The 18,961-nt window shown below is 43.7% G+C and overlaps 1 protein-coding gene across 1 annotated transcript in view; it reads left to right on the top strand.

The window, feature by feature from the left end:
* The window catches only part of LOC119389633 (chromosome-associated kinesin KIF4), a 69,154-nt gene that overhangs the window by 43,791 nt on the left and 6,402 nt on the right, over window positions 1–18,961 (top strand). Inside the window, exons 17-24 of the mRNA XM_049414512.1 lie at window positions 5,284–5,398; window positions 6,407–6,486; window positions 8,786–8,956; window positions 11,026–11,115; window positions 11,449–11,526; window positions 12,870–12,953; window positions 13,686–13,820; window positions 18,244–18,294. Coding sequence (XP_049270469.1) covers window positions 5,284–5,398; window positions 6,407–6,486; window positions 8,786–8,956; window positions 11,026–11,115; window positions 11,449–11,526; window positions 12,870–12,953; window positions 13,686–13,820; window positions 18,244–18,294 — 804 coding nt within the window. The remainder of the gene's footprint in view (window positions 1–5,283; window positions 5,399–6,406; window positions 6,487–8,785; window positions 8,957–11,025; window positions 11,116–11,448; window positions 11,527–12,869; window positions 12,954–13,685; window positions 13,821–18,243; window positions 18,295–18,961) is intronic.

The raw sequence follows: 18,961 nt of genomic DNA, 5'->3' as shown, positions 1-18,961 counted from the left end.
CCGCCCCCTCCCTCAGTGCCTGTCGTCCAGCTCTTTTGTCAGGCTGCCTGTTGAGTTTGCCCCCTTTTTCAGGTTGCTTTGCATGCCACTGCCCAAAAGGGGTAAAGATAATCTTGTCCCTGCTCTCCACCTCTCTCATCGCTCTACCTTTTCCTGCTTCCCTATGCACATTTACAACGAAGGCTTCCTAGGCACCGCCATAATCCCCTCTGGGCTGTTGTAAATACGCTGACCCACCAAAATGCACTGCTGAGCGGGGGCTTCAGCTTTTGTACACCCCCCTTCCCCCCATTAGGTACCTGAATCCGCCCCTGAGCCATAGATAGGGCACTTCTCTTAGTGCAGCGGCTGCGTTTCCTGAAGGAGCGAGCTGCTAGCCTATATTTATGTAAAATTCCTCTTTGTTACTATTGGATTTACTATTTTGCTCTCGCGGTGAAACTGTGACTCTTTTTTTCTAACGTGGGATGGTTTTCGATGTTTTGCGTTCGTGGAGAGCAGATGGTTCGGCTGGGCAACATGGTAGAAAAGGCGTTGCATTGCTCTGGGCAACACGCGAGGATTTGTCAACAACCCGCAGCAGCAGAACAAGCGCAATTCCACAGTGCATTAAAGGGGTACTGACACAAAATTTCGCGGCCGAGATAGCCTGCTGGATCGATTCCCGTGTACGTTCATGTACCATCTGCAAAATATCGACAGCGAATAAAGCTTGGAAGGTATTTTATATGAATTTTGACGTTCGCGAGCGCGATCCAGAATTATAGGCCGCACCTGGTGCATTGACACCTTCGGAGGTGACCCGAGGTGACCCGAGGTGACCCCCCTACTTCCCCTACGTAATCGTTTCAGCCGGTACAAGTTATGATGACGTCATAGCTGCCATTTCTGTTTTGACGCGCTTCCCGACGAATCGCTCCTCGCCAGCGGGTCAAACCTGAAGTGATTCGCCACGTCGAAAATTCCTTCCATCCCCGCCGCAAGAAAATCGTCGCCGTCAGACGGCAATGAGCCCAACGACAGGCCACGCGGAAATGCGTCACTGTTCTGTGTGCTCACGTGAACGAGCGTTTCACTCGCTAGGTAGTGATAGTTGCACCCGGCGGCTTGTCGTTTTTGGAGCTCTATCAAACCGAAACTGAGGCTGTGTCGGTAATGAGGAGCTTGTAATTAATTATCTGTCGCGCGCTGCAGCAAACGATGTGCCATGTTATGACTAACAGGCCCTCAACAACACATTACAGCAAAATAACGCGGGGCGAAAATTTTTGTGTCAGGACCCCTTTAAACCCGCATTTGTTTCGTATTTACATGTGACACTCTGGCAAGGCATCTAACTGTAATTGCTGCACCTCAAGCTCAACAAAATTGATTTTTTTTTTGCACAAAAAATAAAAAGTTTTTTCATGTTGCCATATTAGTCGAGCATTCTTGTGGCATTTTCAGTTTAAGATTAATCCTTCAGCAACTATGCCTTGCATGAAAGGCCGAATTTCAGTTTAACGAAGTTTCGATATAACGAAGTGAGTCGCCGCTTTTACCAACTTCGCTATATTGAGGTTTAACTGTTCTATGTACTATTCAAATGGGATTAAGTCGTTCTTATTTGCTGACGTGCGTATTCGAGAGTGACATCACCGAGCGATATGGTCTCTACCCATCTTGACATAAAACAAAGTTCTGCTTCACTCAGGGAATTTTAGCAAAAACACTCAGGGAAAACCTGGAAAACTCGGGGAATTTAGAAAAGTCAACTCGGTAGACACCCTGTTCAGGTTTTTAAAAGTCAAGATTCCCTTTACCAAATTTAATGAAACTGCACAGTCTTGTGTAGTTTTCTTTGCTGATTCCAAATATGCAATTATTCTTCAAATATGTCCATTAGTTCCGAAGGTAATTAAAATTAATTAGCATTATTTCCAGGTACAATGCAGCAAGAACTACTCATCAAAATCTTGCTTTAGGCGCATAGCCGGATACTAGGAAACATACGCTTCACAGGAGTAGAAATACTTTTTTGATGTGCAAACTATTAAGAATTATACAGCATATCAAAGCTTTCTGTTCAAGATGTGGCTAGCTAGTTGTTTAATGCACGGACAATTAAAAAAACATTAAAACTGGAATACAAAAATCTGCTGCTACCCCATTGGGCAATACTCATGTAGCTCAGTAGTGCAACAAGAATTACAATTGTAGGTGCTTTGAATACTGAAAGACCACTTCCGAAAGGTTGCAAAGAGTAAAAAACTCGGGTTTTTAGAAAATGCAGAAAAGCAAATAATGCAGATTTTAAACCTCATGCAACACAAAATGTTAAAAATTTTTTGTTAGATGATTAGTAGACACCAGGGATATAACCTGCATGAGTACTGCTGCAGCATACATCATTCAACAGCCTCATAGCATCAAGAGCTCCATTTTTGTGCTTTTTTTTTTTTTCATTTAGAATATAGCCTGTTTTTGTGGTACAAATTGATGCTGCGGCTGAAATATCAATCCAAGGTGCAAGAAACTTGGTCAGTACTTGTGGCAATGCCTGTATGTTACAAAAATGCTGTTTTAAAGAAACTGATTTTTTTCATGATTTTACATCTTGAAAGACCAGTGTCCCCCCTTAAGGGAGGACACTAAACGGAAGTAAGTTTAGCTACATCAGCGAATTGGTTTGAGCAAGACACGTGTATTTAGATACCTTGGCTTGCAAGAATTTGATATTTCCACCGCTAAATTTTCACCTATGGCAGCCCTTGTAGCCCCGGTGTTGCTTTGTGACATTAACTTCATGAGTCAGTTTGAAAGCTTCACTGATAAACTCTCGGTAAACGGAAATCTCCTAAGTTGAAGCATTGCTTAAATGGAACTGCCTTTAATATGATTGCCTTCGTACTTGAATTCTTCACCCCTGTTCATCTCTCAGTACAGTAAAAGCTCGTTAATTCGGATTTCTAGGGACCGGAAAAAATGTTCGAATTAACCGAATGTCCGAATTATCGAATGGTCGAAATGAACACAATAAATGCAAGAGTTTTTTCAACATACCTTTACTTTACAAGGTAATCGCGGATGCGTCTCTGTTTTCGAGCAGAAATTCGCGCGGACAATTTTTCTGAGCCCTTCAAGGTGCTCAGCAGCTCGCGTGCTGTCTGCAGTGCCAAAACAAAATTCTTTAAGGGCCTCCGCGGCTTCCTTCACAGTACGAGGGGGCCTGTGTGGCTCATGGTGTGGCTGCTCCTCCTCAGGCTCTTCGTTCTTGGATTCGTCGCCATGCATCACTTCCTTGACGATTTTCTCATCAGAGAGCCGGCAGTGGCAACGCCATCAGTGCCGATACAATCGTCGAGTGTCACTGCATCAGGCATAACACTTCCTATATCCTGCCCGTCATCGGCACTGCCGTTCGGCGACATTTCGGCATACCTGCCAAGTCTCCCGGATTAGCCGGGAGACTCCCGGATTTTGAACGTTTCTCCCGGTTGTACGGATCATAGGAAAATCTCCCGGAAATCCAGTTTTGCCCCGCACTTCCAGTGCATTGCACGCCCCGTGCGTCACAGTGACGCGAGGTGGGACGTTTCGCGTACAGATGCGCTACACGCAATTTAAAAATTGATCCTAAATGTGTTATAGGTTATATCAGCCGTTAATATTTCGTAGATGATGCGCTTGTGTACACACAAATCTATACCACAAGTTATCTCGCCTTCAAAAATTTGTGTCACTACTGCTTTAAGTGGAAAGCCCAGCACTTAAAAGGGTAGCCGTTACCGATGTCTGTCGAGATAGCGTGTTCACCAGCGCTTGCGACCGCCCCTGTCTCAACGGCGCCCCTTATGGTCCCTTGCCTGACGAAATAACTGGTAAGCAAGCGACGACAGGCCTCACACGCAGAGCGATGTTATCGCATGTGCCCTTTTGCGCGACGGTGACGGCCGGGTCGTTTCATCTCTGCTTCAACCGCGTTCGTCCTAGCGCTAGCGCTCATTTACTCGCACGTGAAACAGACAATGCGTAAGCGATGTTATCGGTTTGGACTCTGTACAGATCAGCGGCGACCACAAAATCCTGCTGACAGTGTCCATATAATTGCTATCGCAGTACCCCCCCCGTTGAGTACATCTCCCGGATTCCGTTTCTCCAAACTTGGCAGGTATGATTTCGGCCACTGCGGCATCACTGGAGTCGGGTACAACAAAGCCACTGTGCCTGAAACAGTTGGCAATGGCGTGCGCAGGCATGTTCTGCCACATATACGCGAAGAATGCCAACTGCGCTCAGGAGACTCACGTCGTATTGTTTGCCGACGTCATGGCACAGGAGCAACTTCTTGTCGGGAGAGCCCATTTTTCAGGGCACGCAAAATTTCTACTTTGGTGGTGAAGTCCTTAGCCTCGTACTTGGGCCGCTTTGCCGGCGTTGCCATTGGCGGATAGTGCATTCACATGAGAAGTCAGCACAAAAGCACCAGCAACGATCAAGCTAAAGGAGCCGTACTGAATCGTTCCTCAATAAAACGGCGTTCAACGATGCAGCACACCAACGGGAACAAAGCAACAAAAATGACACCGCGCCAAACCTGGCCAAACCCACACGCGAAAAGAAGGCGTTCAACCAGTATCAAGTCAAGCCAAGCCGATAATTGATGTCCATGGCGATGCTGCGTTTGAGCTTCACTTTGTTCCGAATGGTTCTTTTTTCGTTTTCGAGCCTCGCCATCGGCCCGAAAGTCGCCGAATTATCCGATTTGTGGTAAAATCTGTCCGAAATAACGAGCGCCCAGTCTCATAGAGTGATGCATATATTTACAGGGACCAGATGACGTGTCCGAATTAACAGATTTTCCGAATTAACAAGAGTCGAATTAACGAGCTTTTACTGTATTATAAATAGAACTCCTGTTAAAGAGAACATATTTTCCTGGTTTCTTCGGGTTCCTTTTACAGGAGTCTACTGTTATTCATCAAAATAGTGTTTCTGTTACCCAAGTTCCTTTTTGTTTCTCAAAAAAAAACTTTCCATGAAGTTGTCTTACGGAACGTTGCAATTGCGCATCAATTAGTACCTATTTCTCGTTTTAGTAAAATCAGATTCAATGCCTCAAAAGTTCCTAATTTCATTGCTCCAGCTATCGTTCAGTCCTCAAACTGCTCATCCTTTGGCATGAAGGAAAGAAGTGTTAATTTCAAGGGCTCGTTTTCTTTGTTATACACAATATTAATGTCTTTTTGTCTGTTAGTTCTCATTAATATCATCCTTTGGCATGTCACACCCGTTTTGCTTCAGCCTCAACAAGATAGGGCTGAATACGATGCACGTCTCCAAGAGCTGAAGAGTGCCCTGAAAGAGCACAACGACAAGATTGCCGAGCTCCAGCAGAAGATCCTGGACGTCGATCCTGGTGAGTTTGGCGCTCTCGCTGCTGTCCGTTCCAAATGTGAACTGTACATTGTACAGGGTCGACCACATCTACGGTGGGCAGCTCGCTAGTATTCAAGCCGGTAAAACTAGAACGTTGATTCTACTTAACGAGGGAAATGTCCATTGTATGACATCTATTCATGATGTCAATAAACACTAATTTTCCAAATTGTAGTAAACATCAGCTTCTATAAGGTCCTGAATGCTAATGAAGTGTTCACTTTAGCTGTAAACGACCCTGTACCTTAGTGACCTGTTGTGTTATGCACAAGTTCCATCAATTGGCACTTGATGTATAACTTTGCTGTATTTTGAAAAAGACTTTACACGTGGTCCTAATCGCTCCAGTTTGCACTAATTACTTTTCTTTGTGCACTTAATCTCTACCAGGAATGCAGTCCAGTACCCGTGGTTATTTATGGGCAATAAGTTACATTATTTGGCCTGAAATTGGCCCTTGACAGTTCATTCAATGTTGACCAGCCATAACACGTGCCTTGCTGACCCATTGGTAACATTTTTCTTAACACAGTGCAATATTGTTAACCAGGGGGGAGTAGCACCCCAGCTACACCCCCGTTCAAGGTGGTTGTCAAAATTATTCGGAGGATTTCAGTTGTTGCATCTCTTGTAGCCTCTACATCGCTTTGGAACATCCAGCTTCATGAAGCAATAGACCCTTTTCATAATCCGCAAGTGCGCTTCTCTGCGCTGCATATTTGAACAACTAATGGCGGCATCTCTCTTGCTTATAGTGGAGACGAGCTCCTAGTTGCACGCGCTGAGGCTTGTCTATTGTGCGTATTTATGTCAAGAGAGCCGAGTCTACATTTTCCACGTCATAGCGTAAGCAAAATGCGCTTGAACATGCTGTTTGCAGTAAGTGACTAGCCGCCATTACTTGGGCAAACTGCATGGCAGGAAAGCTAGCTTTACAATTATGAAAAGGGTCTATTGGTAAACTGAATAGCTTTTCTTTCTTTCACAGATCGGCACATCAAGAACCTCTCCTCAAATGTGACGGACATCGTTGAAAGCCGGGCCATCGCAACGAGTCTGTTCGAGATGGTGAGCCTGCCTTTGGTCACGTTAAATAATTGCACAACAGACTAGAATGTCTTCTCACCTTTTACGGAGAATATCTACGTTTCTAGTAAAGTTTTCTTAGCAGGTAACTTTTATATTTAGTATGTTGCCAAAAACGTTAGTTCCGAGGTGGATGTGTTGTCCCAAACAGAGACCGGAAAGGATTTTCAGCATAGATATGATAGAAAATTTCAGATGGAGTTTATCTATTTGATAACGAACATCTAGTAGCTGCAGCCACAGCTTCCCTTTACTGCAACAGACATCTAAAAAAATGGTTGCTCCTTTAGCATGCTGTGTTGCTTTCATTAAGTGTGCCTGTCCTGTAGTTCCTCGTTAAGGCATACCGTTCCATCTTGTCTTAGTCATATGCACATGTAACTAGCGAGAGACCAGCAGCAAAAAGTATAGGAGCCAGGAGCATGCCAAGAAATTTGCATGTGGCCTGCAGTGCTCAACATTGGATTTGATTTTCATGGAGGGAGAATAAAATCTGCTTTCTATCAAAATTCCTTGTTCATTTACTTTGTGTCAGGGTAGCACATGGTTGCGTGTGCATGCTCATTGATCTTCCGTAGGCAAACTGAAAAGTGGAGAACATTCTGCATGACACCGTCTGTTTATCATGCAGGCTGTCTCATTTTATTCTGTGTCTCTCGGGTCTGATGCGAAAGGTTCTGAAGTGCAGTTGAACCTCGGTATAGTGATGTTTCATTGGGAGCGTCGGTTCGTCATATTAACAGTACAGATAAAAATAGACTTTAACAAATTGGCAGTCTAGCTTGCGCAAAAATCCTAGATACAAAAAAATGTGTTACTCTATACTTCAAACCCACCACAGACAAGGTAATAACCTTTACCCGCTTTCCTTTTCGTTATGCTTGCCATTCAATGCTTCAAGTGGCATCACCCTTCGTTCTCACACGAGCTTGAAAAGTTTCCCCATTATGTTTGTACGGTGGCTAGTGATGCAGAACTATCGGTAAATTCACTATCGATAGCATCGATAATTTTTTTTTTTTTTTAACTATCGATAGTGTAGGCAAACTATCGATGGTGCAATCAGTAGCGATATTACTGCCACGCGTGTTTATTGCTTTGTTTTGATGTATTCGGGTTTCACCCACAAAGACTGTTAGCAACGTTTGACGCAGACCGCACCGTAATGTTGGAGAAGCTTCGCGATTGTTTGAGATCATTCTGCTAAGATTACGCGCCGGACGCAAATAGTCAAGTTTATTCGAGAGCTTACGCGAGCACCAGCGATAACGCTGGAAGGTTCAATGACTGATGTATAAAAGACGACGTGTTCCACCAATGATCAGATTACTTGGCAGCCGACGACTGTTCTCGCCGCTTGTGTATTGAGTTTTGATTTTCTGGGCACAAGTTCGCCCAAATAAAGAGCTCCGTATTTCCCAGTCTTGCTGCAGCATTTTTCACCGTCCCAACCACGTGACACTACTATCGATACTGGTGTGAATAATGATGCTACTGCTTGCCGGCCAAATTGCCAAAATATTTGCGATAGCCTACTATCAGCTTCACTTAATTTATGAACAGTTTTTGGCGAAAGAAATTATTTCCGCAGTGAAAATGGCGGAATATGTCCATCAATAAAGTCGCATCCAAAAGCAACCAGTTACGCCTTACAATTAACCAACCTAGTTCATGGTATTTTTTTTTATATTGAAATCGTAAAATGCAATATAAATTTAAAGCCGCGCAGTCCCACCACATGTAACGCCTTCCTGTCCGCTACAGCAGAACAGTTTGACTTTATGATCATGTGTCAGCAAAGCACTCTGGTGAAGAACACAATCATGTCAACTTTCTTGCCCTTCAGCCTGCTCCTCCGGCTCCACTATGTACCACGCGCGTGGGGAACCAAGTTTTTATTCTGCAACGAGTTCGTGCTGTTGATTTTATACTATCGATAGTACTATCGAAATTTTATTATTGATAGTGTTATCGATAGTATTTTTTACCATCGATAGTTTGATAGTGACCCAGCTATCGATAGTATCGATAGTACCATCGATAGTTCTGCATCACTAACAGTGGTGCAACCAATCAAAAGCCGATGTGGGCGGCCTTGACGTATTTCGAAATGGCCAATCAGGGAGGACCAACACGGAATATTATTCCATATGTTGTGGTACGGTGTAGACACTCAGTTCATTATAATGGATAATTCATTATATCAGTGTTCGTTATTACAAGGTCCAGCTGTACCTGCAAAACGAGTTTGTACAGAGCGATGTATCTCTACCTCCTGCAGCTTGTGACAGAGAACATGGCCACCTACACAACGGCTGCCAAGCTGAGGGAACAGGAGCGCGCAATGGCCGAGAGCCAGAAGCAGATTGAGCAACTGGAGGCCAGGTTGCAGCAGGTTGAGACGGACTTCGACATGAAGCTGACAGACCTGAACAAGCAGCACCAAGAAGAGGTTAGCTGCACAAGAGTCCTCTGGACTTACTTTCTTTTCCTTTGTATTTTGTTTTTCTCTGCGATCATTAAGGCATGTGTAATTATTTTTAATTATATATGGCAGGAGAAAAAAAAGAGAAATAGAAGTACAGTCGAACCCCAACATCTTTAATCTGAAGGGGGATCACAAAAATGTCATGTATATAGGCAACTCGATATATATAAAACATTTTATATATATCGAAAATGTATTCAAGGGAATTTTACGTTCGATATACACAACAATTCATTGTATGTGGGTTTGATATGTGCGGGTTCAACTGTATCTATGAATGACGTGTCTCTTGCGGAGGAATGATCATTAAGACAAGCTATATTTGAGCCAAACAATTTTCCATACTACTCTGAGACAAAGTATGAAGACCACAGAGGGATTATACAGGGTGTTTTTTTTTTGACACGACAGATTTGTTATAAAAGCTCTATGACAGTCGGGCTCCTGTTGCTTTCGCACATCAACTCTATGTCAAGGCGGTAATACCTTCACGCAGCTAAAATGACGTTGATGCAACTAATTAACAAAAACTCGTTAATTTTTCTTAATTATTGAGGATAGGTGTTTATATTACAAAGTTGTAGTGCGCACCAATTTATGACATACTTATTTTTTATAAATCGCAAAAGTTACACCTAGTTCGAGATATTCATCATCGAATTTCAAAGGAAAAATTGAAACTGATTGCGCCCGGCGTGCGCTAAGTGTGGCGGAACACCGGAATGACACATGACAAAGAAGTGACGAAATGTGATGAAGGCACGCCAAAGCAGAATCTGATCAGAAAAATCTGCAAGCCTTCTGAAATACACTAGTAAACAGCTTAATGTTTGCGTGCAATGGGTGGTGCCTATCAGTTGCTTTCTTAAACTATTGAGAGGCGTGAAAAACTATTTAAAGCTTGTCTGCAAGAAGAAACGCCACAGTGGCCACCCCAGAGTTTTATGCTTCCTAGACAAATAAAATTTGATATTGCGGTTTTTTTGTGCACAGTTCGAAAGAAACGGACAGATAAGCACCAAATACTATGCGCGAAAGTAAGGTGACGCATGGGCACAAGTGAGATGACTCGCGGCTTTTCACAAAAACATACAGCCACGGCGCATTGTCATTCAAATTTTTTCACTCCCATGTGGCGGGTAGTTCCGGTCTGATGTAGCAGAACGGGCGCCCTTCGTGTGTGCCTTGCGTAATCAGTTTCGATTTCGCCCATGGAATTTGATGACAGATATCTCTAACTACGTTCAACTTTGGGGATTTCTAAAAAATGGGTATGGCATAAGTTGGCATGCACTAGAACTTCGTAATATAAGTCTAACCTCAAGTCAATAATTAAAGTCAATTTAAGCGTTTTTGTTAGTTAGTCGAAACAGTGTCATTTCAACTGTATTAGAGTATTTCTGCCTTGACTTGGAGTTCATGTGCGAAAACGACAGGAGCCTTACTGTCATAGGTTTTTTGTTAAAAATCTAACGTCCAAAAAAAAAAACACCCTGTATAAGCCCTAGTTATGCACCTAAAAGGAAAGCACTAGGAAGACATCGCACTATATTACTGCTCTCCAAACTTGCGATATTGTCATATATAGCATTAATGCATTATGAAGTCCAAGAATGAAAGGTCGTTAAATACTATAGTAGACTACTCTATGCACGGTAGTATTAGCTTGCACCACTTTGCAAACTTTGTTCTGCTACTTATTAAGGCAGACTTTAACAAGAGTCTATCGTATAGCACCTCGTACTACTAAACAGAACCAAAAGGACCAGGAAAATATGTTCCACTTAACAGGAGTTCCATTTAGTGAGAGATGAACAGAGGTGCTGAATTCAACTACGAAACCAATCGTACTAGAGGCAGTTGTACCACTCGAGCAGCAATTCCATTTGAGAAACTTGCGTTTACTGAGGTTAGCACATTGCGTTTTAAGCTGCATATTGTATATAATGGTAAGCATACTGCGTGTTAAACAAAAAAGATTAAGCTTGCTGTGCTTATATTTTGATGGACTTCTTTTCCTTTTTTCTGTCTAGAAACTCTTCCTTCTCAAGCACACTGCCAGCACAACACTCCAGTCAAACCCAGACATGGATGTTTCCATTGTGGAGAAACTGGAAAGCCAGGTAATGCTTTGGCCCACTTAACCTGCACCCCCATACGTGGTAAAACTTACGAGCGGGGTTGTACTGTCTTATGAACAGGGTGCATTACACAGGTAAATATTACTTGCACAGATGCGTATAGTATATGTGCATGCAATTTTGTTAAGTTTTTAGCCATCTTGTTCATTCGATGCCTCTCTGATGCTTTTATGGTTAATAAAAATTCAACCAAATTCCACTTTTGGCTCGGAAATTCGTTGCAAGCAAGCAGTACTATTATAGCACTGAAGCGATCTTGGCACGATCGTAGGGCTAGTAATGGTACAGCTTTTCTTCCCGGTACAACCGACATAGGTCCAGGAACTATCGAGGCTGCAGTATGTCCACGATGAGCTCAAGAAAAAGTCTGAGGAGGTGGAGGCCTTGGAAAGGGTAGGACACCACATTCATACGTAACATCACTTTATGCACTGATTATAATTTGAAAGTATGGTGATAATACCAGTAATGTGACAATGTTTTATCTCAGTTTGGTCAAGGTTTTTATTTTGGCATACCAAATACAGTAGAACCCCGCTGTTACGTTCCTCACTGCTGCGTTTTCCCGGCTGTTACGTCGTTTTCCGCCGGTCCCGGCATAGCTCCCATAGGATACAATGTATTGGGAACCCCGCTGTTACGTCGTAACTGTCGGACCGTTCCCGTATGATACGTCGCGAAGTGCACCCGGAGCCGACCGAGTGACTACCAAAGAGAGTGGCCATGGTGCATTTTCACGCAGCTTGGCCTCGTTTGACCGTAATATTAGCCGCATGAGCGGCGCAAGCAACAGAATCTTTCAATTGATGCAAAACAAGCATGGCCTTCGAGATTCAAATTGCAAAGATGGCGTCTATGACGTAACTGCTCGCGAAAGCAAGGCCTTCGAGATTGGCATTTACCATTGAGAAAAGCATAGCCTCTGAGATTTGCATTGCACAAACATGGCGTGTATGACGTAATTGCTTGCGAAAGCAAGGCCTTCGAGATTGGCATTCACTTCTGCCATCGCGTTGGCGTAGACTCATCATCATCGTTATTTATCGGAGAACGGGAGGAGTTCGAGCTGGTTGGAGCTCGCATGGTCGTGCGTGCGGTTCGCGGTCGGACTCGCCGCGCCGGTCGTGATTGCGTGTGCTTAGTTCTTTCATGCCTACAGCTGTTGGTGTTAAAAAAATCACATACGTTGATTACATTTCTGTGGATAAGGCCGTCCTAAGCTCCGCGTTTCTATCCATCGACTAGATCGCGGCTGAGCGCGCCAATTTTCGTGCTGCTCGTAAGAATTGAAATAAAATTCTGTACCACTAAATATTTTGCCGTTTTTCCTGTTTTTCGGCTCTTACGTTTCCCGTCTCTTGCGTTTATTTCCTACGGTCCCTTCAAAAACGTATCAGCGGGGTTCTACTGTAAAAGTAAAACCTGAACGTTCAAAAAATATTCTTTTTTTAGGCTTGTTAAGTTATGTCCGATTGTTTACATGGCAATTTCGGCCACTGGAGGGAGAGCTTGGGAAAAAGCTAATACCCTGCTGTAAAATTTTCATAATTCAAGGCGGTCTTGCCGAGGCAAGCCAAGTTGAAGCTCTGCCTCTTTTACGAGGTTCAGACAAACATGGTTGATTGTGAATCGCTGCCGTGTGGCCGAAAGCGGCATAGCAATGAAAAGATGGTGGCAACATTGCCCTTGCTTAGGTTTGCTTGTTCAAGGCATCGTTTACTGCTGTGCACTTGCAGGAGCTCGCGAGCGTCAAAGGTGGCCGGGTGGCGTTCTTCGAGGAAGTTTCTTCTGCCAAAAAGCCCAAGAAGAAGCCACTGATTGTAAGGGTTGTTTGTGATTCTCTTGTGCTGTATGCATTTTTACGCCCCGCTTTTATCGCTATTTAGACCTTGAGACAGGTTTCTAAGGCCTTGAACCTGAAATTTCGCAGAGTGCTTGAAAAACGTCTAAAACTGTTTTGTCGTGACTTCCCAAGATAACCAGAGCTCCTTCTGCAAAGCTGTTGCAAACCTAGAATCTAGTATATTTATTAAAAGTATATGAGCACATGTGCACTGTAATCCTTATTTGCCAGCAGGTGAGAAACTGGCCAGAAACAGCAGTTATCACTGGGTGCAAGACACACCTTTGCGTATTGGAACTTTCTGGGATGTTGATATTGTAGTGTAAGAATATTGTCTAATCTCGTTACATGCACTGTACGAATAGTGATTTGCATTCTATGACTTAAACGAATGCCAGCGATTACGCTAGAATGCAAGAAGAGTGGTGTGATAGTTGACGCGTTTGGCTGGACAGGCGAGCTTTCAATGACGACATTTGCTGCCATCGTTGTGCTTTGTTTTTTTCTGCGGACAAGCACGCTTATGTTGGCGTATGATGAATATTAGCAACAGCGCTTGACCCGTTTTCTTCGCTGTTAGCATTGTGGTCAATTTTTTGCAGTCGTCTTGGTGACTGACTAAACCAGCAAGCACAATTTGTGACACCACGCCATGACACTTGACCTTGTTTTGCTGTGTCATCCTATGTGGTTTTTTTCGTTGTTGCAGTCAAAGACTGGGAACAAGCCACGCTTCGTCACTTTGGCCGACCTGGATACAACCATAGAAACAGACTTCGACAGCGATGGAGAAAACGACCCAGAACATGACCCAGACTGGTGCCTCAGCAGTGAATTACGCCAGGTAACTTACTTTTTGTGTTTGGACTGTCTACCGCTCGAAAAATTTTTCTGATTGTGGTGAAAATGAGATCGTTCGTCACATCAGTGGCAACGAGCGTGCTTTTGCCCCATAAAAAAGGAATTATATTTTTAATTTGATGTTGAAAGCCGTGAAAGAATGACCACTAGCGTCACCCAACGGCGATGTGGTTCAATCTACTGGTAGGACAAGAAATCCTCGCAGGTAGACTCATTTTACTTAAAAACAAACATGTACAGTAGAACCTCGTTGATACGTTCCCGCTTAGTACGATTTCCCGGCTCCTGCGCTCAAAATCGCGAAAATTAAAAATAACCCAATACAGCTGTGTATAATACATTCCGGTCAATACGTTCCCGGAAAATTCGATTATTCGGCAGTAACGTTCAGCACCACGGTAAACTGCGGTCGTATGATATGTTTTGTAGTCAGAAACTCCCATTCAGGTGCGCAAAAAGGGCCCTCTCGTATACTTGTGAAGCGTGAAGTGGCAGACAGCCGCCGCGCAGCGACAGCGGCTTTTCCGCAGTGCCTTTCCCCCCTCCGCGCTTTCTCTGCTTTGCTCAGTTGTCCCCTCTGCGTCTCTTCCAAATTGCTCGATCGTCCCCTCCGTATCTTCTCCCAATTGCTCGATCGTCCCGTCTGTGTCTTTTCCGAATTGCTTGATCGCCACTCTCTGTCAACCACACTCCGACCCCAAGGCAGGCGGCGACGCTGGCCGTCAAAATCTTCAAGCGGCTTTCAAAAAAAAAGTCTTTTCTGTAGCACGTGGCACAATTTTGCTGAGCATTGCAAATCCTTCATCCGTAGCACGGTACATAGATGCACACTCGTTCCACACACTTTTGTTCAGACCCCATGGCTACAACAACAATAAGGCGAACTAACAATGCGGCCCAAAGAATGGAGGCTGTCGCTCGTTTAGTCCGCCACGGTTCGGTACAAGACCTACGGAAACGCACATGCCGTCTCCACATCGCCGCTGCACAACACGCCGCGACACGTAACCATAGCAATGCCACCATTGTGCCCAGTGATATAATATGGCTGACAATTTCCCCCACACTTTTCTCCTGGAGCGCGTTCGTTTTCGGGTCGCTCTGCCCATCGCGCGGCGCAATTCATGTGGCGTTCGTTTTTCTCCGGCTGGACAATTCTGCCCACCAGCGGGTCGTCAGAAGCTGCCAGAAAAAATTTGTTCTGGAAGATATCTGGGAGGTTTCTGGTGATCAGGCGAGACGATGTGCGCTCGCCGCCATCTTTGTGAGGACTCGACAGATCGCAATGCGAGCACTTGGGGACTTCACCTTCGGTTGCCATTATGCAGGGCGTTATCTTTTAAAGCCTGTTCCGCCGTGCGAGATGGTGCGATTACGAGTGGCGGCGAACATACCAGTGCATGTCTCAAGTTAAGACAGAACGCAAACTGATCAGCGCGAGTGTGCGACGTATAGTATGCTGATAGCCGCGAGCATCTGTCGCTTTCGCGACGCTTATCACTTTCGCGAGATTTTGTATATCGTGTTGTACCGTGATTGTTATGTGCACTGCGCAGAGTTGAGCTTGTTAAGCCTATAGCGGGGCGGCAATTTTTTTTCACGGACGGGGCGAGTCATGCGTGATCTTGCGAACGTACGTGATCGTATGCCAAATGCGTATGCTCGAGATTATAACTCCCGCTCTTCGGCAAACCTAGCCTCATATTTCCATGCGGCAGTGCAGAAAGAACCGACGCTCATGCGGCACAAAGTTTCGTCTGCTGACACGGCGGTAGCGTTTCTATACGCTTATGCTGCTTGTCCCAGAGTTCAATTTTGCAGTATTCGGGTTGTCTCGGGATTTCAACACACGTGACCACGACGTTCTTTCCAGTCAGGACCGGAACTAGCTGGCTGACCTCTGGCTGCCAGCGAGATACCAGGTGTTCGAAAATCGAAGAGTCCCTCCATGTTTTTTTGAGAAATAATGTTTTTTGCCCATGCACCTCAATATGGGCTTGTCAGCCTCAATTTTTACTGGATTCAAATCGTACGTTTTCCCGGATCATACGTTTATTTCCACGTTTTTTTCGGGAACGTATCAATGAAGTTCTACTGTATAACTTGAAATTGTATTTTACGCACTTGAGGCAGCTTTCGGTTGCGTCAGAGAGTAATTGCTTGCTTTTTTTTTTCTCACGCATCCAAAAAGGCGCCCGGTGGCGCTGCTTGCGGCGCCATCTTCGATTTCGTCTGCTTCAAATCATGCGCTATGCCATGCGGCTATCCGCGCTGGTTGTACTGTGCCACTGTATTGTTGTTAGGATGTCTCACATGTGCTGCACTGTGAAGGCACACATTTATTGTCTCTTTTTGATGAATCGACTTGGCTTGGATTGCGGCAGCAGTGCTAAAACAAACACATAGACTGCGATTACAGCACAAGTGTTCTGTAATCGTATTATAATAAGGCTTCATTTAACCGCTAGCACGCTGAAAACGACTGTTACATTCTTCATAATAGGGTCCAGCGAAAATAAAGTAATCCTACAGAAATCACATGTGCTTTCGGTTTTAATTTTTACTGGCACTACAATCGTCATCGCGTCCTCCAACCAGTGTTGTGGGCATGTTTCACGCCAATGGAAGAAGACCGAATGCAGATCTAAAAATTGTTTAAAAATTTCTACTCACTTTCCAGAGAAATCGCTGCAAGGTTGGACACTTCAGACGGTTACGCTTTCTATTGCGGTACAAAACAGAAAAGCGATGAAGGCCGGTAGACAGTCCCTTGAAGTAGAGACCGTGCTTTAGATACATATCGGTAAACTCTCAGTAAACGGTAATCTCAAATGGAACTGCTGCTTAAATAGAACAACTATTTCGAGTATGATTGCTTTCGTACTTGACTTCCACACCCCTGTTCATCTCTCGGTAAACGGAACATACTTTTCTGGTTCCTTCAGGTTCCGTTTAATGAGAGTCTACTGTATTTCTTTATTTTTGAACAGGTTCTTATGAAACTTTCGCAGCTTATGTATTTTTGTGTACTGACTTCTACTACAATAGCCAGTTGTTGAAATATAGAACATTTCATGTACCTCGTTAGGAGCAAGACTCATTTCTAAGCTGTGAGAGCTGTAAAGCAAATCAACTTATCACAACAACCTGGAATGAATACTATGTGCAGTAAAACAAGAATGAATGTTCTAAATCCACTCTAACAGAACTTCTAGTACGTTGAACATTTGCGAGCAAGTCTGTCAGGGTGGGATTTTGCTCGTAAAAGTTCAACATACCATAAATTTTTTGAAATGAGCTTAGAACATGCATGAATACTGCATACAGTATTCATTCCAGATTATTGTAATGTGCTGTGTAAGGCCATTGACGGCTATCTTCTTTCTTCATACGGCAGCTTCCTCATTGAAGTTCCCCATTGCCGTCAATGGGGAACTTCAATGATTTGCTTGTTTCAAACAAAAATGTAATTGTAAAACTCGCCATATAAGAACTATTTATTTGCTTTCGATGAGCTGTAAAGCTGGTTTTTAATAGGAGCACCACGTGGTGTAAATTGCATCGCGATGTGGACCAAACGAAGATTTTTCTCAAAATCTCGATTTTTTTTTCTCGTAAGATTTATGAACTTCGATGGTCTGAAAATACTTTTAGCGCGAAGTCTACATTCCATAGAGTAAGTATTGATTACCGAGACATTCACGCATAGCGCAATATTACAAGAGAAAAAATGCAAACATGGAAAACTTTTGCAGGTGTATATGGCAGAAAACTTGCAATATTATTAAGCTTTGAACATCTTGCAGAAACGCCTTTGCTTAATATGTAAACCAAATTTGGCATTGGAACGAGAAATTATACTCTCAGAATAAGTTTTCTAACATCACTCAGACAACATTTTGCGACATTCGGAAGGCTCCCACATGCCCCCAAATTTTTTCTCTCCCAAATATTCTTGCAACTCACTGTTTTCAATGCAATAAATCCACGCAACCTTTTTTTCTTCGAATACATTTGAGATGGCCGCCAAAATGGCTGGGACGTTTGGCTTGGAATGACCAACATGTCAGTGGGCCAGTGTATTGTTACTCTCAAACAGCATGGGTGTATATGCGTACAGCAGGAATGGCAGATTCCTATCCACTTTCTCGAGAATGATTCTGTGATTGTGCCTTGCGCGTCCCACCTCATAATGAGTACGGCAGTACACACAGTGTTGCCGTTATTACGGCTGCTGCCAAGCCCAAGGTCGCAGGTTTGATTCTCTGTGCCACTATTTTGATGAACTTCAGCAATATAGTAAAAACTAACCTTCATCAACTGTCGTAGCCATTGTTTGTTTGGTATGTTGAATTCCACATTTAAGCCGATCGACTAACAGATTACTTTTCCGATCTTCTCTTTAGGCCAGCCGCAAGCGGAAGTCGCAGGAGGATGACAAGCCTAAAGTTATTAAGGTATGTTTTTGCTCCTGTGTGCCTTGGAAGGGGAAACTTCAGTAAGTTAATAAGAACACCTCGGGCATCCATGCATGCACAGGCAACATGTGTAGCACTTGTCAGAAAAACACACACTCAAGAATTCTGGATTCTCAGTGTTTTGTAGCTTCACTGTCTTTTCTGACCTTCTGGCTTTATTTGTGATATGAATGGTAATCTTATTTCTTTTCTCTCCTCCTTTGCATATATACATCTATATATTGGGGCAGACATTTTTGTTGCTTTTTCAACATTGCACAAATGCGCCACTTCATAATATATGCACGAGTTGCAATTTCATCTGTTATCACTCTTACTGCGTACGCGTGTAACAGCTTTTCTTTTTTTTGTTAATCTAGATGTATGCCTGCAAAATTTCATCTCTGTAAAATTGTATCAATCCTTCCCACTGTAATGCCCTGTGGCACTTTGTGCACGTAATAAGTATGATATAGGCAGCAGTCAGTGGTGTGATTAACTTTCTTTAGATACAGTAGACTCTCGATAATTCAAACTTGAGGGGACCTCAGGATTTTATTTGAATTATCAGAAGTTCTCATAAATATGGCTCGGGGCAACACACCAACTAACACTGCGATGTTTATTGTTTCTCAGTGCCGCAGCAACATCATAGACTGCTCTGCAT

Source organism: Rhipicephalus sanguineus, chromosome 4 (genome assembly GCF_013339695.2).
Source record: "Rhipicephalus sanguineus isolate Rsan-2018 chromosome 4, BIME_Rsan_1.4, whole genome shotgun sequence".
NCBI lineage: Eukaryota > Metazoa > Arthropoda > Arachnida > Ixodida > Ixodidae > Rhipicephalus > Rhipicephalus sanguineus.
Note: the sequence above shows the minus strand (reverse complement) of the source record. Positions and strands in the feature narration are given on the sequence as shown.